Raw genomic sequence first — 24605 nt, 5'->3', positions numbered from 1 at the left:
ATAAAACCGGATACTCATTGAAAAGAATAGCTGGATGGTAAATTATTGAAAAGAGAAAACTCGGCCCGTTACAATGATAACACCCCATGTTCTTGTTAGCAGCTCACCTGGACAGCGGAGGAGGCGCATTTGTGGGTCTTGAGAAAGGCAATGTTACTCTGGGATGTACAGGACCTCCCCTCACCCCCCTGTCGGTGCCGAGGCCATCCTATTAATGACGGAGGGATGGTGACGCTGACAACGCGGTCTTCTTCACTGTAGCAGGAGGGTGGATTGGTAACATAGTACACACACCAACATCGGTAAAGACACACGTTACATCTACCACAGCACAAGAATGACCACACCAAACAGAACTATTGGGTGAATATAATACCACACATTTCAGGCAAAATAACATGAAGAGCCACACAAAAAGGGAAGGTGAGAGAGGGAGAGAAAGGGGATGATAGTCACATTTAACACTCACACTACAGTACACATGTATTACACGAACGTTTTCTTATTGTCGAGATGATCCATACTCAGGAGTAAATTGTGAAAGACCAGGGTGATGCTGGCACAGACGATGAGCACGCGGCACCTCCACACCACCATACTCCACACACGAATCACACCAGCAAACAAACCCATCTGGAAGTAGTACCATCATGTGAAGCATTACTGATTTACTGTTTGAGGATGATGGTCTTAACCCTTTGAGGATAATGATTTAACCCTCCAGGACTCAATGGGTTAAAAGGTTCATTCACTGCCTACTGTTGCTGTTGTATATGATAATTTAGGAAGAGCAATACTGAATGAAGATAGGGACTAGTTTTTAATGGGTTTTCTTTAGATATGAAAGGCAGTTTATTGTTAATTAAAAGTAATAGGAAGAGTTATTACAAGGGAGGGATGTGTGTGTGTGTGTGTGTGTGTGTGTGTGTGTGTGTGTGTGTGTGTGTGTGTGTGTGTGCGTGTAGTTTCGGGGCATGACAGGACACAGTGAGTGGAGGATACGAATCATCAGGTCGCCCACACAAGTTAACATAATACCGTGACAAAACTCTAGGTTGTCCATAGTGATGCAGTACAGTGGCCACCCGTGCATACATCTCTCACCTTTATGGATTCGAGTACTGAAGTAGTAGTCTTGGCCCGTGGGAAGGGTGTTATCCAGAAGTACGACCCTCACTAACAAACAGCATCATACTTTCCTTCCTCTGGTTTCCCTCCTGTACTAACACTGGACAATACAGGTCATGGTAAAGGAGAAGAGACCATACCGCCCCAACGCCCAGTGATGAAATAGTAAACTGAATCTGGTCTGTACGTGCCAATTCCTGACTCGCTTGCTCCATCTCTCAACACCTGGTTCCCATATATCGCTTTCACAGTACACCTGTTGGAAGAAATGTACCCTTACCTGATGAGTGTGTGTGTGTGTGTTTTACCTAAGAAATAGTCATGAGAAGTGCTGCCAGCCAGTTATCATCACAACACTAAAAAAACAAAAACAAAGGGATTTGAGCTTCATCTATCATGTATTCAAGGTCAAAAGGTCTATAAAACTCAAGAGGGCCACCAAAAACTTTTTTTAACCCCAGCACCACTACCTTACAGTCCTTCCGATTTAATTAAGTTGGATCGGGTCGGGTCAGGTCAAGTCGAGTCGGGTTTAGGTTCCACAGCGAGGACACTACCGAACATATCCAATCAAGGTGTAAACATTCAGGTAATAAAACGCATCAACATGAACTCACACCTGACTTCCCTGTGTGAGGTGTTGCCCATAAATCATTGCCTAGGTAAAAGATAAAAGTATGAACCAAATAATCCTTGCTACACTATTTCTCCAACGTGTGTTAATCATGGAGCAGTTTCACGCACCAATACTGTACTAGACAAGCCTTGGGTTACAATCTCCCTCCACTTGGGTATACTGTATAGCGTCTTGATCCACATACTGATAATCTGATTAAGTGAAGAACTAAATACACCACACCTCACCATCCACACTACACACCACTCCCATCCCCCCCCCCCAAAAAAAAAATAAAAATAAAATCACATCCACTGGAAGAAAAATATGACATACGAGACAGAAAAAATCGTAAATCAAGATCCTCATCCATAAAACATGAGGGTAATTGACAAACACACACACCTGGTCTACAAGCATTCATACCTGCCTGCCCGATTGTAGAATCGTAAAGAACCACCTACCATCTCTCACATTGTTTTACCGGGACTATTTACATTATTTTACCGGGACTATTTACATTATTTTACCGGGACTATTTACATTGTTTTACCGGGATTATTTACACTGTTTTATGGTCATTTTTAGCATTATTTTACTGGGAATATTTACACTGTCTTACTGGTATCTTCAGCGATATTTTACTGGGATTATTTACGCTACAGTTATCTTTTATACAGTAACCAAAGCTCAGGTTAGGTTAGGTAGAGTCATGAACTTCACCCATTCAGAAAGCTTTGTAAAAAGTGCAAAATATAAATTAACTTTCGAGCAAGTCAAGGTAGGTGGGTGGCGCTCTACAGTAACAGGTAGGTGGGTGGCACTCTGCAACAACAGGTAGGTGGGTGGCACTACCTTAGCTGCTGTTCACTGACTCTTTCACATTTGCTGCTTGTACTGATGAACACTTGAGGGGGGAGGGGGTGAATAGAGGCAAGTGTAGAGGTCCTAGGGAGAGAGATCATTACTGTTTACTTGTAACTTACACATTAATGTTATTTTACAGTACTTATATTATTTTTATTTCATATTAAGCAACAGAATATTACTACCACCACTACTACTATTATTATTATTATTATTTATTGTTATTACTACTACTACTGTTATTATTACCATTATTATTTGTTATTATCACCATCTTCAGGTTATCACGTTTACCAGTATGGTCGAGTTCAAGATAATAATATCAAGGGTTCGGTAATTAAGGCAACAGAAAAGCAAAAACAACTAAATTACTTATAAATATTATTATCTACATTTTCCCTTAAAAGGTAAAAACAATCGACTCGAAAATAAAGAAACGGCATAGAAATATATACAGTACTGTATATAATTTTTGGGTGAAAAAAAAACGAACATAACTTAGAATGATGGTGGAAGGACCGTCATCTTACAAGAGTCGTATATACACACACAGACGTCATCCACCCGTCAGAGCATCATTCGTGTTGTGCAGCAGCCATCAGGACAGCTCAAGAGGGATAGTGTATATAAAGAGGACCTGTCACACGGCCAACAAAACCCACTAAGACATAAATCTGACTGGAGGGCGGGCGGGAAGGAGTGTCCTGGCCCAGGTGTGTGTGGAGAGAGATTAGCCTACCGGTATTACCTATATACTGTAAATCTTACGGCCAATATATCCTTATATCTAGAAGAGCAAGTAAAGCCAAGGATACTTTTACGAGTCTGCGGTATGTGGCTGGCTATATACTGTACTGGGTTGGGCTTGATAATGCAAAGGTATAGTTCTCCTGGGCTGGGTTGGTAGTGGTGGTACAGGGTTATCGAAAATAAATAGCCAAACATTAAATGGTTGTTTATTCAAATTTGGGGCATTGTTTTTCGATTACCATGAACGATTTTCTATCTATATATATCTATCTATCTATCTATCTATCTACCTATCTATCTATCTATCTATCTACCTATCTATCTACCTATCTATCTCTCTATCTATCCGTCTGTCTGTCAGTGTGGTGTGGATGAGCTGGTGGGCCGTCTTTATCACTCACACACCACTACCACCACCATCTTTAAGTAACTAGCACACACACACACCCCTCTCTCTAGCTACTGCAGCGTTAGCTCTATACGTGGTTTGATCATCTACCAATTTACTCATTACAGTCGAAACGAAGACTTGTCACTACATTAACCTCCCCCAGTTACTGAAGAAAGCATTTGGTCATACTCACGTGAATGCATCCACTTCACATCACAGGTAAACAGTGACGTTATCTTTCAGCTTCATGTCGCAACAGTGCTTTAAAGAGGCAGAGGAACATGTTCGTCACGGGGAAGCTCTTCTGACGGTGGTGGTCTTCTGAGAGGCCCCCCCAATTGCTGGAAAGTTACAAGTGCATCAGACGTAAGTATAGGTAAGAGTGACAGGGATATATCAACTCGGCACTGCACTCAACAGTCTTTACATTACCAACTGTATATTAAGGTACCTGTTCACAGCTGGGTGTACTGAGGGTGGTCTGGGCACAAACCTGGAACCTCTAGAATAGGAAATAAGCCCTGTATTCACTCAGCTGCCACACCCCCTAAACTCAAAGGGAGTGATTTATATGTAGAAATAAAACTCAGAGCACCCTCAACCTTCTCTCTATACTGCTTTTAAATATAGACTCGACCTTCTTTCCCCCCCCTCTCTTCTCTACTTCCTCTGCTTTTGACTGGAGACCAAAAATGACACATCCTTTGGACACCGAGTGGAACAGCAAGAGACAAGTTCCAGAGAAGTGTAGTGCCAGTGCTCTTACCACCAGCAGGCACATCACCCAAAAAATGAGAACATGTTGCCTGGCTGATCAGAAGTTGTGATTGGTCAATAATTACAGGTATAATAAACCACTGAAAGGTAGATACGAGTAGTGCCCTAGAGGTGCCCGCAGCGCTACCAGTGTCAGGGCAAAAATGTGAAAAACACCTAAGATTGTTAAGAAATAGAGAGGAGGAAGAGAGTGCGTGTGGTGCCGGAGGTGAGGGAAGGGATGACTGCGATATCTCTCTCTCTCTCTCTCTTCACCGTGTCTTGGCTTGCTGTAAGACACTTCATTAACCTCGGGTAAACATCTTAGCCTCTAACAGGATATCCCAAGGTAACATTAAGGTGTTTAATCATCAGGTAAAATAAGCTATGGTGCCTAATTTTCAGGTAATCTGTTGGTGAGGCAGCAGCAGCAAAAAGAGTTAATAAAGGGAGGAAAACACCCCCCCCCTAAATCTTCCTACACATTCACCTGTAGCAATTTAGGCAGGAGTGGCCAGGTATGATGGATGTTGTCTCATTAATTATGCATCTCTTAGGTGTGCAGGTAGGCATGGATGTGTGTAGTGGTCATGTACACCCCAAACCCCCTCCTCCTCAAACCAGGCGGATCCTTTCTACCTCACACAACACAATAACAACTGACGTAGCAGCAACCTCACCAACCTGAACTAGACACTCATCCTCCATCTTATGTCAACAAACTACAACTTTACCTCCCCTTCAAGAGCCAATAATTCCTCATAACTGCTGCTGGTGTCTTTCACGAAACCCGAGCGAAGACGTCTAATAACTCAGGGTGAACGGTGAGGGCAGCTATAGCAGTCTACAGTCTCTATACAGGCTCTCCTACACTCACCATACAAATCATCCTGTTAGAAAAATACTACTGTTAACTCCTCCCCCCACCCGGATGTATTCTTTTACCTGTATATATATTTATTAAACTTCCAACGATCACTATCGCTGTACAAGACTTTAAGCCTCATTGCAGACAAGATATATCTCAAGGACGCCTCTACCTGCGCCACAATACAGGTCTTGTAGTAATCTTTCACACCAACAGTGCCAACAGAGGTATTTTATAAACTTACTTGAATTTTCCGATTTAGAAAAATTTGGCAGAATCCAATGAGCTTATCTATATATACAAAATAATCTGTGCACTTACTATACTAATACTACCATGCCTCTGCTTATCTGTTATCTCTCTTATCTCAGAACATGAACAGAAAACACTTATCAGGGGTACATTGTATACTGTAATGTCTTCTTTAACACCAGGAGTGCGATGGTCGAGTGTACAAAGACAGTCCTCACCTATCCTAAGAGGGGTCAATGGTTTGCCCCCAGCCCCCCCCCCCTCCCCGGAGTCTCCACAGGTGTGATTGAATACCTTACTTTACGCACGAGGGAGGGGGGAGGGGGGTGAAGGCAGTCAAGTTACAATGCTGTCTACACTGTCCCTTTGTGTATAACTAAGGCAAGAGTATTCAGTGTACTGTATCTGCACTGCCTTTACCTAACCGTGAGGTCTATGAGACTAACTTTTATTCTGTAACACACTGGGGGCTTATGATTCCAGGACTACTGTAGGAGGGTTTAGGGGGGGCTAGTATGTGAGTTTACCTGAGTACCTGTGATGGCTAGTATGTGAGTTTACCCGAGTACCTGTGACGGCTAGTATGTGAGTTTACCTGAGTACCTGTGACGGCTAGTATGTGAGTTTACCCGAGTACCTGTGACGGCTAGTATGTGAGTTTACCCGAGTACCTGTGACGGCTAGTATGCGAGTTTACCTGAGAGTACCTGTGACGGCTAGTATGCGAGTTTACCTGAGAGTACCTGTGACGGGTAGTATGCGAGTTTACCTGAGAGTACCTGTGACGGCTAGTATGCGAGTTTACCTGAGAGTACCTGTCTGGGTTGTGTATGGCACCTGAGCACCTGTGAGATTAACGATAAGAATAAAAGCTGAATACTGCCTGAAGTTTTGTTTTATATCTTAAATAGTGATGTATGAGGTAGTGTGTGTGTGTGTGTGTGTGTGTGTGTGTGTGTGTGTGTGAGGAAGAAAGGGAAAAAACTGGTTCCTCGTAAAAGATTATGTCAAGGAGGATGTGTAATATTGCCATAGTCTTGTATTTTGGTGGGGAGAGAGAGAGAGAGAGGAAGGTACCTATCTTAGTGGATCTGTGTGTGTGTGTGTGTGTGTGTGTGTGTGAATAGTGGATAGTATATGACAACAATAATAATAATAATAAGAAGTAATAATACCTCCTGGGACTTGATAATCTATTACCAACAAAATCACACTAATAAATCAATCGCCATTACTAGCTGCCCTACCTGTTATACTTAAAAACCATAACATCAATATCGGGTCAAGCTAACATTAACGAGTCGATAACCAACCTCTCTCTTTGACCTTTAACCTTGACCTGTGTTTTGAAGTTTACCAAAGATAAGGTTCAGTGTTTAGTCTAGGACACAATGCATTCTGTACTATGTGTTGACGCTACTGTGAGGTGAATTCTGGGAGTACCTGTGCAAACCAACACTTGAACTGACAACTTTACCTACCTACCTACACGCACACACACTACACCTGCAGCTCCCGGTTGTTGTGAGGTGTCCAGGTGAGGTGAAAAAATTTGAAGGACTTGTGCAACCTTGACCAGACGACACATGGGACGACTTTAATGAGACGTGAGACAAGATACCCTCACCTGTCTCTCTCACCCCTCTCTCTTACCCCTATCCCCCTCACCTATACACCCCCTCTCTCCCACCAACAACTGCACCTCCTCCCTTTCACCCATCCTCTCCCCTCCCCCCTCCCCACCCACCCTTTACCTGCCCATTGTTCCACGTCTGCCTAACTATGATATACTATCAGGTAGTTAATTACTTCTTGTATGGAGCATATTGTGTGTTGCTGTTACGACACCATCAATGCTTTTATATACTGTCTGTGTGAGTGTGTCATTGCTGTCTTGACCACAACACGAAACAATTAGGGAGAAATTTAATCCATTTCCTCATATATGAATGGATTAAATAGAATTAACAACCACGTGAACTTAAAGAAAAGACCCAATAACCACGTGACCTAAAAAAAACATTTATAACCACGTGACTTAAAAAAATGATCAACTATGCAACCGTCAACGTTTACAATAGTCAGCTGATGTGAGACGTCACATGGTCCCTCGACTGGCTGACAAAAGGACTTATTACCACCATTAACTCTAAAGGTAATCACAGGTAAATTAAATCTTACTTACAGGTAACCTGGCACTGGATATACTGCCGGATACAACACTGAAGGCAGGAGCTCAACCATGTGGGAGAAACAGCATTCAATAGCCGGATAGAACAGCACTGGAGAAGCATCACCCAGGGAAGAGTAACACCCGGTAGCCGGATAGAAGAGCACCACTCAGTAGCCGGATACATCAGCACCCAGTAGCCGGATATAACCTCATCGCCCAGTAGCCGGATATAAGTCACCCAATAGCCGGATATAACATCACTCAGTATCCGGATATAACAGCACCAGGGCAGCATCAACCCGGGGTGCTGTACCTGTTCCTTGACACCCATGCCCAACACCATCCTCACCAGGGGGGTCGTAAGGCCAAGGGCGGCGTCGTAACCCACGCCCGCACAAGGCCGCACACTGAAGGCTACACGGGCGGCAGGCAAATGTGCTGGATGTAGCTAACCCCACAAAAACACACTACAAGGCACTGAGAATGTATGTGTGTGTGAGAGAGGAACAGCCGGGTGGTGCGGGAGACAGACCACTTCAGTGACTACACCACCAAGTACTCCCCCCACCAAGAGGTCGTCACGCTTACCACACTTGATTAACTTACAATCACAATTCCTCCACCATCCCATACCTGAATTATTAAGGTTTATATGGTGAATTATTAAGGTTTATATGGTGAATTTTGTCTAAGTGATTCCATGACAAACAAGATGATTTAAGCTGAAACAAAATGGATTAAAACTTTGTTACGGTGTTTGATAATATACGATGGTTAAATCTGTTTATTTGGTATAATTTGGTAGTTGTAGTAATAGTAAAGAATAATAGTGGTGGTAGTAGAATAATTGTAGTAGTACTAGTAATAATAGTAAAAATAAGAATAGTAATAATTATAACAACACTAATAACCGCAGCAATAATAATAATAATAATAATAATAATAATAATAATAATAATACAACCGAAGTAGAGTAGTAGCATTGGTAGTAAATACAAAACAGGAAGTGGCAGGCGTGAGCAGGCTGGCAGCGAGTCAGATAACAGGTACTGTAATGTTTTGTGAGGGACGTCTGCCTGGCTGGCTATCCCGGAGGTGGTGTGGTCTTCTCACATCCACACTCCACCCAACTGTTCTCACGGCGATCTTCAAGGTTCCTCACCACCGTTTCTCATAACCTCTCATCGTCCCCTACAACTTCTCGGTGCCTTTTACGTCTCTTTAAATCACACTAGATTTCCCATAATTTCTGTAGGACTTTCAGAATATACGAAGATGTTGCCCCAAGACCCTGTTACTGGGATAAATGATTAAGGACCACCAGCACCACAATAATGCGCTTCTCCACCTTAACCAATGCTGCTTCCAGGACAAGTGTCGTGGCATTTCAATTTATTTTTCGTATTCATGTAGTAGTTGTTACCCAAGAGACATTTACTACCATAATAAACAAACTTTATTTCCCAAGATATATTTGCGAGAATATTTGCTTTTGCTTATTTGCATTTAGCGTAAGAGTAAAGCATAAAGTCTTTTCATAAGCCGGATGTTCTTAACCATGATCCCTCCTCCGCCCACCACACAGCCCCTCTACCTCTCACACACCTGGGCTGTGGACACAAGGAAGCCAACACAAAGCCTCGATTTTTATTACTCTGGCACGGTGGAAGGTCTCGGTGTCTCGTACACTAAAAACTTACAAGAATTTACTATAAACTGCCTTCCTGTGAATACTCGCAACCCCGAAATATCATGATACCAGCGTTACTTCACATCACTCAATAAAACAGTTTTATATTCAAATTGTCTATTAAATGAAGTAATGGCAAGTAAAATCATATGGTACAGTAATAAGAAAATGACTAAGAACCAGAGAAAAAACACCCATCGTCATCAATTAACAGAACCTAGGAAATTGAAGTGTGGTGGTGAGGGACTAAAGTGACCAACACACGCATCAAGGTACTCACCCATCTCATCCAAGGGTCCGTCCTTCACCCTTTCACCCCCCCTGAGGCAGACAGACAAAGTATTAGCCAGCTGCAAGTAACAATGGTGACCCTATTATCCCTCTACTAACGAATCACTGTAATTACTTCCCGAGTCCGAATTATGAACCTTGAAGAAACAAAAACCTTGAATTTTAAGTTGCCTACACCAGATACGTAATAACCTTGACGTAAGAACAATTCTCAACCATAGCTAAAAGTGATACGACTAGTTATGTCACGACCGTTATGTAGACTATTACCGAAGTTCGCCTTTCCTACACACAAACTGCATCAAAACTGAAATTCGACTTACGCAATGACAATCCTTTTTTATTAACAGTATTTTTCATAACGTTGTCAGTACATCTGGACGGGCTAACATAATCCTCCATATCACTCTACTCTGCATGTCTCCACCTTTCTCTCCATACTGCCTATAATTCACTTCCATTTTTACCTCTGCTCTCGCATTCAACAGCAACTGGACAACACTAAGCATATTATACTTGAAAAATCACTTTGCTCCTCACTCACACGCGTATCACATAAACTTAAGAACAATATGCTTGAACTAACAATAAATCACGGGTTTCTCTCACGGCACTAACGCCATTACAAACTTGTCAGCAGTGATTCGAGAAAATATGGAAGCCATGTTTACTTACGTTTGCCTCTGCCGTTCTCTTCTTTTCGACCTGACAAGCACTACACACATATACTCCTTTATGCACAAAAGTTGTCAACTTCTGGTAAAGGCTTAGAAGACTTACTTTCCGTCTGCTGCACCGCCTCCGTCAGGTACTCATCACCAACTTGGGAAAATATTGACTGCGTTCCTCAACTTCCCTCAAGGCTCCAACAGGCTAAATGCCTTGTTCCACTGTCAAATGTAGATATCCACACCTCATTGACGAAAAATGTTGGAAACGGGTCTTTTTAAATGGAAACTTTATGATAATACTCTAAATGTTGTTCTATTATATTAACCCGAAGGAATTTTAATTAAAATAAACAGTTGGAATGGTTTTGGTGAATTTTTAATTTGAGAAACTTGACGTGGCTGAAAAAACCGCTTAACTCTGAGAAAAGTAGTGCCGGAAATTATTATTTTTTTACTGAAATACGATAAAATTTTGATAAGTAATATGTTTAACGTATATCTCGCACATGTGATATTACTTTTGAGTTTATATACACAGGAAACACGTATATTGATACAAAATAATTGAAAGATCAACGCGACGTCAAACACAAGCCATCTAGCTCAACGTTGCCAGACGTACGAATTGTAGAAGGGTATGAAGATACGAGCCTCTACAATAATGGCTATACGATAACACGGTATTCTTATTTAATACGATAGTTGGGGGAGCTATTACGATGATTCTTTAGTAAAGTGATGGCGAAATTCTTGTCTCGTAAACAGTATTTCATCTTATGTCAGAGGTTGGCGGTCACGTCCCTCATTCTTAAGTTTTCGGGCCATGTTACCCTCCTCCCAGATTTTCCTTCTTTCCGGGACTAGAGATTTAAACATCTACCCCATTATCTCCCTCCCCTGGTCCCTCTACCCCTAAATTTACCGATTAATATATCTTACCATTATCCCGTCACTCCTAATTGTGTGGGGTAAGTATCTAAACTTTCTTAAATCTATAAATTTCCAGCATTACTCACTTCCAGCTAATCTTAGTACTTCTCCATTTGCCTTTAAGCAAGTCTTTAAAATTTCTAAATAAATTATATATTAAGTTGTAGACACATCATGCATACTTGTCTGACTCCCAACTAACGCTGCAGCTTCCTAAAACCGTGAAACTTTTTATTTTTTAGAATTCTGGTACTTTAGTGTGTGGTGTGATGGTATGGTGGACACAGTACCAGGAGGCTTCTATTATCTCCAGAAGAATATGTGTTACCCAGGTGAATGTACAAAAGTATATATGGCAGTACTGAAGAGGGTTACCCACCCCCCGGGCCCCCACCCCAAGAATACTCCTCCGCTGGCAGACAACATGGTACTTGAACTCTCGCTGCTGCCGCCATCACCACCTGTTCTCTCACGCCTCCTGCAGCGCCTCCTTCACCAGTTAAGAAACTAGAGAGTCTTATGACGGATCACATGAAGATTATCCCCTGTTTATTTCGTCTCAAGATAATTCCCAGCTTATTTCACCTTAAGAATAACTACCTAAACGCTAATCTAACCCAATCTAACCCAACCTCATTACCACCCCTTCCTCAACCCCCACCACCTCATTACCACCCTTCCTCCTTCACCTCACCACCCCCACCACCTCATTACCACCCTTCCTCAACCCCCACCTCTCCTTCCTCAACCCCCTACCTCATTACCACCCCCTTCCTCAACCCCACCACCTCATTACCACCCTTCCTCAACCCCCCACCACCTCATTACCACCCTTCCTCAACCCCACCACCTCGACCTCCCTGCCTCATTACCACCACTCAACCCACATCACCACTCCTCACCTCCCCCCAAGAACCGGAATAATCCCCCAAACTAATCGGATTTAGCATTTAAATACACACGTGATAAGAGGAAGGTGTGAGAGCGTGTCGTGAACGATGACCTTGTAGCAGGGGGGCCGCCGTTCATCCCAGTCACCGGCCGTCGAGTACTTACACCCATACCAACGTTTTAATCAATTCGCGCTGCTGGTCGGGTATGGGTGAGGGTGGATAGATGGAGGGTGAGAAGGGACGGGTGGGAAGGAGAGAGGGGATGGGAAAGCATGAAAAGGAAGGACAAAAGGAGAGAGAGAGAGAGAGGGGGGAGGGAGTGTGTTGACGGACTCCAGGGGCAACATCACCTCAGTATAAGACCTGAAGCAGTAAATTACATGTCTTCCTTTCCCTCGTTCCCTCACACATGCAAAAATACCAAAATATCACAGAATCAACGACAACGTGTTACTTTCTCACAGTTTATCAGTCACCAGTATCTACACTCCTCCCCAGCGTGTTAAAAGACTCCACTAACGAGAAGGTAAAAGGTATATGGTAATGTGATAATGATGGGGGCGGCTGCAGCTATCATCTGTAAGCGGGCACAAGTATAGGTACTCCACCTCGCCCGGGACACCTACTCGATAATACTTTGATGAAACAAGCAAGTTAGTTTTTCGTCCACTGGTTTGTTATAAGTTCATCACCTTTCTCTGTCATAGTGTGTGGGGTGTGTGTGTGTGTGTGTGTTACCATTAAAATCTAAGTACAATTTTCATATAATTCTGGGCAGCCATCTTGTACCTAAATGACCCAACATAACACCTCACAAATACTATATAATCAGAGGAAAAAATTACATTACGAATCATGGGACTAATCCATATGTAGTAAACGTTCTCCAGCTTTAGCAAAAAAGACTGGAGGTGCCGGGGATCGAACCCGGGGCCTCTCACATGCAAAGCGAGCGCTCTACCACTGAGCTACACCCCCTTGACGTTAAGATCCCTGTGACGTATTAAAACTCGCCTGGTGATGAGGTATGGTGAGGTATGGTGAGTTGTGTAGTGAGGTACGGTGGTGTGTGTGGTGTAGTGAGGTGTGTGTGGTGTAGTGAGGTGTGTGTGGTGTGTAGTGTGGTGTGTGTGGTGTGTGTGTGAGGTGTGTGTGGTGTGGTGTGGTGAGGTGTGTGTGAGGTGTGTAGTGTGGTGAGGTGTGTAGTGTGGTGAGGTGTGTAGTGTGGTGAGGTGTGTAGTGTGGTGAGGTGTGGTGTGGTGTGGTGTGGTGAGCTGTGTGGTGTGTAGTGTGGTGAGGTGTGTAGTGTGGTGAGGTGTGTAGTGTGGTGAGGTGTGTAGTGTGGTGAGGTGTGTAGTGTGGTGAGGTGTGGTGTGGTGTGGTGTGGTGAGCTGTGGTGTGATTTGATTAGCGACGATAGTGAACTAAAATATACACAACACACTATCACCAACAACAGATACAAAATAATGAAGAGAGAAAATAATTAACAATCACAGGTACAGGCAGGTGAGAAGAGGTAATTAATATTCACAAGTGGGCAGGTACACGCGATACTACAGGTGTGCTGGTCACACACACACACACACACACACACACACACACACACACACACACACACAAAATAAATAAACAAGCTATTTACAAGTTACTGAAGGGCGTTTGTGATGAGAAAGACCTTGAGAGCTGGAGTGAGACGACAACACGTAGTCTCCTGTTCTTTAACTACACAAGTTTATAACATTTTACCTGTTTGGGGGTTAATATTAGAACTGGGAGTCTGTCTGTCTGTCTGTCTGTCTTTCTACGATGATGATGGTTAGGTTGGGTCAGGTTAGAGTTGAATTAGATTAGGTGAAGTTAGCTTAGATTACGTTAGGTAAAGTAAGATTATTATTATTACTTCACTAATATTATTAATCCTGACCAGATATCCTCATTAAAGAAGTAATATAAACAGTTCCAGGCGATAACTGATAAGCGAGGACACTTGGTCGGTAAGTGCTAGAAGCGTGTACACTGTGTAGCCTGGCGGCGTGTGTCACCCAGGGTTATAAAACGTTTTACGACAAGTTTTTTTTTATGGTGTAGCAGTAAACATGATCACCAACTGTACGTATTTTATAACTTACTTGTTTTGTAAAGGGGAGAGGATAATACTTAAGTTAATTAAGATGTTTTTATTATTGCTATTTATTATTGCTATGAGGAGGTAGTGTGTGTGTGTGTGTATATGTGTACTGCACGATATGTTTTCCCGAACACCCTGTAATGTATTGGTACGCACGTCACGTGTTTGCTCGCAGGGGCTGGGGTCACTGAGCTGGCCTGTCTTCTGACCCTATTTTGGTTCAATATTTGATTCTTAGGGTCCAGAAATGTCTCTTGCGGTCTAGCAATGCCTTTTATAGTCTATAAATGATTCTTACGGTTCAATTATGTCTCTTATGGGCCAAAAAGTACGGAGACGATCCAGCAAAATCACTTACGGCCTAACACTACTATTTACACTCTATAGCACCACTTAACGCCACGACTACCCCAGGAGATAAACGTTCCTCTCCCAGAAATAAGAATATGCGGCAAATCGAATAACTCGTATATTTACTCACCCTTCTATTGGATAGCTCGGTCGTAGCAATCCTGTACTCCTAAAGCGTAGGTCCAGTGTTCGATTCCCGTCTGTGGAAGTTAAGTAATATATAAATACATGCACATATGCAGTATCTATTCTTCAAGAACCAGTCTCACAAGGATATTTTTTACAATTTGTTTACAACGCCGACGTCAGTAAACAGGCAAATTTCAACGTAAAATCTTAACATTCAGTACTAAAATTAACCATTCCCCAGACATGCAAATTTATTCAAGTAGGAAACAGAAAATAAAGACTGAAGAATTTTGAATTTGGGGGGATTTATCAAGCACATACACACACACATATACTGTATACACGGAAGAATACAGTACATAACACACACATATATATATACGCGCGCACACCCAAGCATGCAAAACGCACCACACACAAACACGACCCCAAGACACCTTCCATATATTATATCTTCATACACTCGTGAGATGTCTGACCATTCATCTTCCTGTCATAAGAAAATCACGCGTTGTGGCGGGTCTGGACAGTTTAATTATCATGATGTGTGTTGTGGTGGGCGAGTGTCCGTCAAAACAATGAGGCAGCGGTACACAGAGATGCTTAAACCATACTTACTTGGTCATCGAAATATAATGTCCATGTTTTGCTGCGTCGCCGTAAAAGAATATCCTGATTTGAAATAGTTATATATTAAAATTTGATTATAATATTTTTCGAACTTATATTATTATTATTATTATATACATGTATTTATTAGACAACTGTAACCAATCTTGTGGCAGTCCATATTTTTTTTTTACACACACACACACACACACACACACACACACACACACACACACACACACACACACACACAAAACCAGCGACACATAAATCATTACCATCACTACCTGAAGACGTACGGGCAGGTAAATAATAGTAATTAACTTTATTGACACCTGAACACCGCCCACCTGTCCGTCACTGCACCACGCCTCTCACTTGTGGCACCTTCAATTAGAGTTAAGTCATTGCATGTAATTACGACCAGCCATCTTCTGCTGCTGCTGCTGCTGCTACTACCACTACTACTATTGCTACTACCCCTCACTGAAATTACTATCACCATCACTTCCACTACTAATTCTATCACCACTACCACCACACAAGGTCACCGACGGGAAAACTGACCCTCAGGCGGGACAACAGAGGTCAGCCAGTCGACCCCAACCACCACACACCTCCCTCACGCAACTAACCAATGTAAAGAATTAAGTAATCTTTTAGGTATTATTGTAAGTGTGTCTTTTCACCACCAGATCTTAAAACATGATAAAGGCTGCTCTGTACACAGCTATAAGTCATTATATCCACATTATTATATGTAATTTCAAAATACAAGTAGGTTTATGATAAACTGAAACCAATGGAATATTTTCGAAGCGTTAATTAGTAAATGATACAAGTTAAAAAATGTGGGAAAATAATTCACGTGTTTATTTTCTCTTGCTTTCTCTCCTTTTCCTTCCCTCTTCCTTTTCTCTCTCCTCCTCTCTTTCCCCCTCTCTCTCACAAGGTCACCTCCTCACTAGGCCAGGTCTCAGGTAAGTTTCTCTGTTCATGCTCTTGTCCACACACACAGTCCCTCCCTCCTTCCTTATGATGCAACAGTACAGGGTATATGTGGTGACTCTACCTGGTTTCGTGTACACTTCCTGGTCTATTGTTATTTTTAATGTTGTTAGAGGTTATTATTGCTGTTTGCTGTTATTATTTTGATAGTTAATGTTGTTGTTATTTGATCAGTAGTAACGGCATTATTATTGTTAGTATTACCAATCAATAATAATAATAGTAGTAGTTGTAGTAGTAACCATGAGGAGAGTAGAATAGGGGTGATTAAATGAATGAGGAAGAGGAGGAAGAAAATAAAGAGGCGCCTCACAACGAGAAAAAAAAGACCAACAGGAAAGACTTAAGTGAGAGAGACACGACATAAAACCTCTTAACCGTCTTTAAGAAAAAACCCTCAATGACTGTGGCTCAAGTCAAGGGTCACCATGGCGCTGTTCCCCACCCGTCCTCCCCTCGGTGCTGTACCAAGAGAAGACAGCAGGCGATAACAGCAGCAACTATGAGAGTAATAGCAGAGATAAGAACAGTAGATATGACAGCAACGAAGACAGGGAGAAATAGGCAGCAGATGACAACAGCAGGTTAACTGTAGCTGCTAAATTACAGTAATTAGGTACCAAATTACAGTACAGTAGTTAGGTCCTAATTTACAGTAGTTAGGTAGTTTTTTTGTGTTTGGGAACTGATTTCATTTGTTTTAGGAATACATTGGGAGGTTTCTTGTAGTTAGGAACTAAACTACAATAGTTAGGTACTAATTTACATTAGTTGCTAACTGCACACTTTATTTCCATGGGAGACAAGAAATAAAATAATTCTAAATGGATGTCACTCAGAATATTTGTGGTGCATTTCAAGGCAAGCAAAAGCCAGTAATTATCATAAGTAGGAGTACAGTATACAATAAATGAACAGTATCACAGTACTGCATATGAAATTATTCCACAAAATAGACTGAAATAATAATCTAATTAGCTTTACAAGAAGTGAAGGAACATTTAAAGCATAAAAAGTGATGGAGTTACTAAAACTTAACCAGACAGTCGGAATTGCTCTTTGGACTTGACGCCGGAAATGTTAAAATAAAAAGGCCACGTGAGATTCTGTTTTACACCTGAGGGGGAGGGGGGTGTATGTTGATTATTTTCTTACCTGTAGATGACAAGGTGTTATAGCTCCTCCTCCAGGTGTGTGTGTGTGTGTGTGTCAAAGCTCCTCACACACACCATCTCTCCAAGGACGATCTGGGTATTGTAGGAAGGTATGGTATAAGCTCTTCATAAAGACAGCGTGTTACCAGAGCCCCGCCCATCACCCTCACAAGGTCACCATACACTTCCTTATACCTCTACACTGCTGTCACTCATACATACGGTCACTCAAGCACAGTCATTAATACAAAGTTACTCATGCAGTCACTCGTACATTGTTACTCATACACACCGTCACTCATCACATACCGTCACTCACACCTAAAGCTTCACAATACCATTTTAGACACCCAGACATTCCCAGATTCATTTATACAATGAACCAAATGAAACCATGAACAGTGAGCCCCTGAACCCATGAGCAGCGAGCCCCTGAACCCATGAGCAGCGAGACCCTGAACCCATGAGCAGCGGAGACCCTGAACCCATGGCAGCGAGGAACCCATGAGCGAGGTCAAGAACAGCGAGCCCCTGAACAACGAACCCATGAACGAGCCCCTGAACCCATGAACAGCGAGCTCATGAACAGCGAGCCCCTGAACAACGAACCCCTGAACCCAACACCTCAGCAAGATCCCTCCCCCCAAAAAATCGATAAATCAATAAAACCTTTGCTGGTTTTATGTGCAAGTTAAACCTCTCGTTAAACCTTTACTATGAGAAGAGGAATAATCTGAGCCGTTTTAAGTTTTAACCAATGTCCAGCACAACGTTACGAGTAAATATATATTCTTCGTTTACTTTAATATTGCTTTCTTACGCTGTTAATTCATGTTCTATTGAAGTATACGATAATTGCAATAAAGATAGTCAATTATTTTTATTTATTATTATCATTATTATTATTATTTAGAAGACAGTGTAAAATTAATCACCATTTGAGTGAGGAGGCGACATTTAGCTAGGACCACTACACCACTAATCCCCTCTGCCCTGCCCCCGCCTGCCTCTCCCTCCCTCCCTCCTGTGTTTTTCTGTGTGTGTATATGTGTAGGTGTGTGTGTATATGCGTGTGGTAGTGTGTATGTGTAGGTGTGTATATGCGTAGGTGTGTGTACATGTGTAGGTGTGTGTGTGTGTGTGTGTGTGTGTGCGTGTGTGTATGTGTGTATGTATGTATGTGTTTACCTCCACCGTACAAGGTTCTCAGGGTGGTGGGGGATGACAGGTATATAAATAAATAATTATCAGTGTTTAGGATCGGTAATCATCTCTCATAAAAAATAATAATTCACCATAAACACCTTTCCTGACACTCACACACGGCGTCTTGAGGACACATGAGGTGTGTGTGTGTGACGTGACACACACACACACACACACACACACACACACAGGCACATTACGAGGACATTGGTGGAGCACCCAGTGTGTGTGTGTGGGGCTCTGATGTGTGAGGTCAGGGTTGGAGGTCACATCATCAGGGTATCCATGAGCCTTCCCACCACACCACAGTCACCATACACACACCACACCTCCTCTACACCTGCTCCACAACAACACAACTCACAAAAAATAAATTTCATTAGCAACTTTAAAACAGGTAGAATATATCAATAATTATTCAGGTAAATTTTTTCTCATAGCTTCCGTGTAGTGAGGGCCGGGGGTGAGGAGGGAAGGAGAGGGTGAGAGAGTGGGGGAGAGGGGTACGAAGGGGGAGGAAAATGCTCACCTCTGATTGGCTAGGTGAAAATAGTAACTGACCAATGATTACCTACTTTACAATCAACTCTTTATTTCCATAGACCAACATCTACAGTAAACAAACCTTACCAAAATATTAACTTAACTCACTTTAAATATTAATTAGCCTTCCTTGTTATCTCAAAACAACAACTAATTATCCTGTGTCTTACCTGTAATTAGCAGCTTCAGGACAGGTAAAAGGTGTTCTCAGAGTATTACAGGGTTATTATAGGATGCTTCAACGTGTGATTCTCTTGCAGGGTGAAGCAATATCAGCCTGTAAGATGAAGCAAAATTAACCCACATCTAGAAGCAATATTAATCTGTATCTTGAAGCAACAGGTAAGCTTGCAAGGACTCACACACTACCTTCACGCTAAATAAGGCAACGGCGTCCATTTAACATAATCACTTACAGAAATTAACGCCAATTTAACCCAACTAAACATTAATCTTTTCTTTTACCTTGGGTTAATTATGGTTAATGATGAGATAGTGGCATTGTTAACTCTGCGGGATAAAAAATTATGAGGATAATGGTAGGAATTTCAAGGTAGTTTTGGTTGACGCAGCCATGAAGGTTAAATTATGGTTAATGTTATCATAAATGTTAACTACCGATGAGGATAATGTTAGGATATATAAGCATTAATAATTAGGGAGGATTTTTAACCTGATTTAACTTAACCTAATCTAGCGAACTTTGTGTAGCCTTAACCTGCCCATAATCTAACCCCACCTTAACCTAACCTCACCTAACAACCTGAATTAACCTAACCATACTTAATCTACCCTAATCACACCTCACCTAATTCAATTCAATCTAAACTAATCAAACTTAACCTAACCACACTCAACATAACCTATATACAGTGGGTGTATATATACTAATGTGGATAGTATACTAGTGAGGATATATTAACTAGCTATGCCACAGACAGTCACCCCCCTCCCCCCCTCGTTAGTCACATCTCTCTCTCTCTCTCTCTCTCTCTCTCTCTCTCTCTCTCTCTCTCTCTCTCTCTCTCTCTCTCTCTCTCTCTCTCACCTTGAGTGACGGATGACCTTGTGTAGGAAGCATCCCTCGTGCCCTCCCTGCTTGACCCCTCACCCCCCTCTCCTCCCTACCTGCTTAACCCCTGACCCCCCCCTCCTCCCCTACTCCCTCCTGCACTGCTGACCTGCCTAGCCTCTCCTCTGCTCATCCTTATAGGACTGTGGGAACCGCTAGGACTCGTGTGTGTGTGTGTGTGTTAAGTGAGTAGTTGGCGGTAGCGGTTAAAGTAATAGTCACCTCTGAGTTGTAAAAGAAAAGATTATTGTCAATTACTCAGAGATTTCCTTTACATAATGTTAGGGGTTGTTACCTAATGACGTAGTTAAGACCTTTGAGTACTAGGCAGGTGAACACGAGGACACAGGTGAACACGAGGACACAGGTGAACACGATGACACAGGTGAACACGAGGACACAGGTGAACAGAGATCCCCATTCAGTCTCTCTTAAACAAAGGGTCAAACAAAGCTGATATAACAAAGGTACTCAAACTATTAAGAGCGAACTCGTAACAATGGTTTTATATTAGACACATTTAGATTTAGGCTCGAAAGGTAAACATTGGTTGGATGGATATACGAGCGATAGGGGTTGGGTGTAAATTGGACTGAATAGTGTGGACCAATAGTTACTGTTTCCTCTACACTAGATCCGGGTGTAGGAGAGGACACAACACTTGATCCGGGTGTAGGAGAGGACAGAGGTAGCAGCTTACAGTACGCGTGTCTCATGGGGTTCAGTGTTGCCATCAGGGTGTTCACAGTTTTTAGCCACACACACATATACAGACAGACAGACAGACAGACAGACAGACAGACAGACAGACAGACAGACAGACAGACAGACAGACAGACAGACACACAAGATGTCCTCATAATGGCGCAGAGACTCGACAGAATTTGGATACTCTGAATTATTTCACCTGATGATTAATTAAACACCCTAAGGTTACCTGGGGAATTAGATTAGGTTAGGTTGGACTAGGTTAGGTTAGATTAGGTTAGGTTAGGCTGGATTGGGTCAAGTTAGGTTAATAAATGATGATAGGTGGAATATACAGATAAACGATTGACTGATAAGACACGTGTAAGAGGAGTCGAGGTGGTTAAGTGAGGTCGTGTTATTATTGCTGTGTCATGCTCACCTGGGGTCACTGAGGACGAGGTGTGTGTGTATGTATGTGTGTGTGTGTGTGTGTGTGTGTCTCCCTAACACCAAGTCCTCCCCATCACCCCCCACAGTAGCACCCAACCCACAGTAGCGCACCCAACCCACAGTAGCACCCCCCCCACAGTAGCACCCCCCCACCACACACCTGGTAGACCCACAACCTTCACCTGTCACATAACCTTCAGGAATATCATCAACACCTTCTGTTTTTTACCTGCAGGCGGTGATGGTGCCGAAGCCGAGAGGAGGCTTGCATCCAACTGTAGGTGGAGGAGGACAGAGGCAGCGGCAGGTGGTGTGTCCGGGCAGCTGGTTATTAAAAGTTTCCTGAAGGCGGTGAAGGAGGGGTGACGCTGGAGTGACTGTTGCCGCCGCCCCCTCTCTCTCTCTCTCTCTGGGTGTGTGGTGGCTTGTTTCCCTACACACAGACAGAAACAAGACAGACAGACAGACAGACAGACAGACAGACACACGACAAGGCATAAATACTCCCTAAGGGTTATATCACGTTAAGTACTGTACCATCATCCCAGCCCCCCAGAGGAACCTTACCCCACCAGGAGACGCTCACGGAGGAACACAGGTGAGACAGGTGTTGTGTTTACCTGTCCTCCTTTTACTTCGTCTTCTGCTTCTACAACAATTCTTTCTCATTTTCTTTCTTCCTATTCCTACATTCTTATCCTGTTCTATTCCCTCCTCCTAACCTCTTGTACTTCTTCTTCTCTCCTTCTGACCTCCCCCTCCTCCTCTTCACCTCTTCTATCTCTACGTCTTCCTCTCCTCCTCCTCCTCCTCCTCCTCCCTGGTCCACGCCTCAACCATGGCGTACCAATCACCAAGACTTTTTACCTCCAACCCCTCCACCACCCCCCTCGCCCCCCACCTCGCCCCCACTATCTTCCTGCCACCACCACCCTCTCCTCCCTCTCCCCCCACCCCCCCCTCCTCCACCTTCCCCCCACTATCTTCCCACCACCACCACCCTCTCCTCCTCTCCCCCCCCACGCCCCCTCTCTCCCTCTCCCACCCACCCGCCCCTCCCCCCCCCTCCCCTCCTCCCCTCCCCCCCCTCATGGTCCTCAGCGTGGCAGATGGACTGACTAACGGCGCTGGCGTACCTCTCACCCCTTCCCTCCCTCCCTCACCTCTCACTCTCCCTCACCCTCCCTCCCTCACCCCTCACTCTCCCTCACCACACCTGATGCCTAATTAACCAAACCCCTCACCTTACCTGTATATATGTAGTTAATAAAGGTTAATGTGATATATTAAAGGACAGACAGACAGACACAGACAGACACAGACAGACAGACACAGACAGACAGACAGACAGACAGACAGACAGAGACAGACACAGACAGACAGACAGACACAGACAGACAGACTAGAGCGTGTTCAAGGTCTCAAGTGTCGACCAATGATGAGCTGGGCAGAGCCAATCAGATGTCACGATGCGGGATGGGGGGGAGGGGGAGAGGAGGGGGGAGAGGGTTGGGGGCAGGAGAGGGGATGGAAGGGGAAACTATATCTGTGACGTCATTAATACATACATACATACATACATACATACATATCTCTACCTGACATAAAGATATAGATTATTCAGGACAGATAGATAGGTGTAAGGGGGAGGTGTAAGGGGAGTGTAAGGGAGGGGGAAGGGGAGGCGTAAGGGGAGGGAGAAATGAGAGACGAGGTAGGGGTAATGGGAGGGGGGGTGAAAGTGCCACAGAGGGACATGAGCCCTACTGATGCCTAGCCAGCTTGAGGGCATTACTTGACCTCATAGTGCCAACCTAAACTAACCTAGAGTTAAATTTAACAACTAACTTACAACGAGAGAGAGAGAGAGAGAGAGAGAGAGAGAGAGAGAGCTGAAACACGAGTACAAAACTGTAACATTAAGTAATTTTATTATTTATTTTTTACGCCCTACGTCACCTGAGCTAATTAATGGTTGTTGGGGGGATGACGGCAGGTAATTACAGGTGAGTAGTAAGGCCCTGGGGTTAATCTCGGCTGTGATTGGCTCTAGTGGTCAGGTGTGAGACAGGTAATGTATGAGGTGAGGAGGGGTGAGGAGGAGGGGGAGGTGAGGAGGGGAGGAGGAGGGGAGGAGGAGGGAGGTGGGGGAGATGGGGGGGGGAGGTGAGGGAGGAGGAGGTGGGGGGTGAGGAGGAGGAAGGAGAGGAGGAATGGGGGGAGGAATGGGGGGGAGGAGAGGGGGGGGGAGGAGAGGAGGAGGGAGGGAGGAGGGGGGAGGTGAGGAGGAGGGAGGGAGGAGGGGAGGTGGGGTGGGGAGGAGGTGGGGGGTGAGGAGGGGTGAGGAGGTGGGAGGAGGTGGGGGGGGGGGTGAGGGAGGTGGGGGGTGAGGAGGTGGGGTGTGAGGGTGGGGGGAGGTGGGGTGAGGAGGTGGGGGTGAGGGGTGGGGGGAGGAGGTGGGGTGGGGAGGTGGGGGGGGGGTGAGGAGGTGGGGGGGGTGGGGGTGGGAGGTGGGGGGGAGGATGTGGGGTGAGGGAGGTGGAGGTGAGGAGGTGGGGGGGTGAGGAGGTGGGGAGTGAGGAGGAGGTAAGAAGAAGAGGAGGAAAGAGGAGAAGAAGGAGAAGGGGAAGCAGAAGAAGAGAAAGGGAGAAGACGCTTACCGCCGCCCCTCCCGCACTATATGTAGCCCTCCACGCGTGCAACATCTGTGGACGATCCTGTCGGTCCCGTATCAGCCTCTCGAGTCACCTCAGAGTGGGAGGAGAGGAGTGGGAGGAGAAGAGTGGGAGGAGAAGAGTGGGAGGAGAAGAGTGGGAGGAGAAGAGTGCGAGGAGAAGAGTGTGTGTGTTTTATAAGGTTTAAACTAAGTGGAAGAAAGAGGAAGAAAGGAAGAAAGAGGAAAGAGAAAGGAAGAGAGGAAATAGGAAGGAAGGAAAAGGGAAGAATGAGAGAGGTCGCAATACATGAACAACAAGACCAGGGTGTA

At 44.0% G+C, this 24605-nt stretch overlaps 1 protein-coding gene and 1 non-coding gene across 3 annotated transcripts in view; both read right to left on the bottom strand.

Annotated features, from left to right (window-relative positions):
- The window catches only part of LOC121870680 (galactosylceramide sulfotransferase-like), a 29183-nt gene extending 18527 nt beyond the window's left edge, over window positions 1–10656 (bottom strand). Inside the window, exons 1-5 of one of the 2 annotated variants that reach the window (XM_042372616.1) lie at window positions 10563–10656; window positions 3946–4093; window positions 1105–1384; window positions 497–633; window positions 108–255 (exon numbers count right to left, since the gene is read on the bottom strand). In XM_042372616.1, the coding sequence (XP_042228550.1) occupies window positions 108–255; window positions 497–633 (285 nt within the window). In that variant the 5' untranslated portion in view covers window positions 1105–1384; window positions 3946–4093; window positions 10563–10656. The remainder of the gene's footprint in view (window positions 1–107; window positions 256–496; window positions 634–1104; window positions 1385–3945; window positions 4094–10562) is intronic. The other variant, XM_042372615.1, reaches the window with a different exon arrangement.
- Window positions 10657–13182: 2526 nt separating this feature from the next.
- On the bottom strand, window positions 13183–13254 carry Trnaa-ugc. Its single transcript has one exon. It is a non-coding gene; the product is annotated as a tRNA-Ala (tRNA).
- Between the last annotated feature and the right edge of the window lie 11351 nt (window positions 13255–24605).

The sequence above is a fragment of the Homarus americanus genome, unplaced genomic scaffold, assembly GCF_018991925.1.
Source record: "Homarus americanus isolate GMGI-L3 unplaced genomic scaffold, GMGI_Hamer_2.0 scaffold56333, whole genome shotgun sequence".
Lineage (NCBI taxonomy): Eukaryota > Metazoa > Arthropoda > Malacostraca > Decapoda > Nephropidae > Homarus > Homarus americanus.
This window is presented reverse-complemented; position numbering and strand designations above follow the sequence as displayed.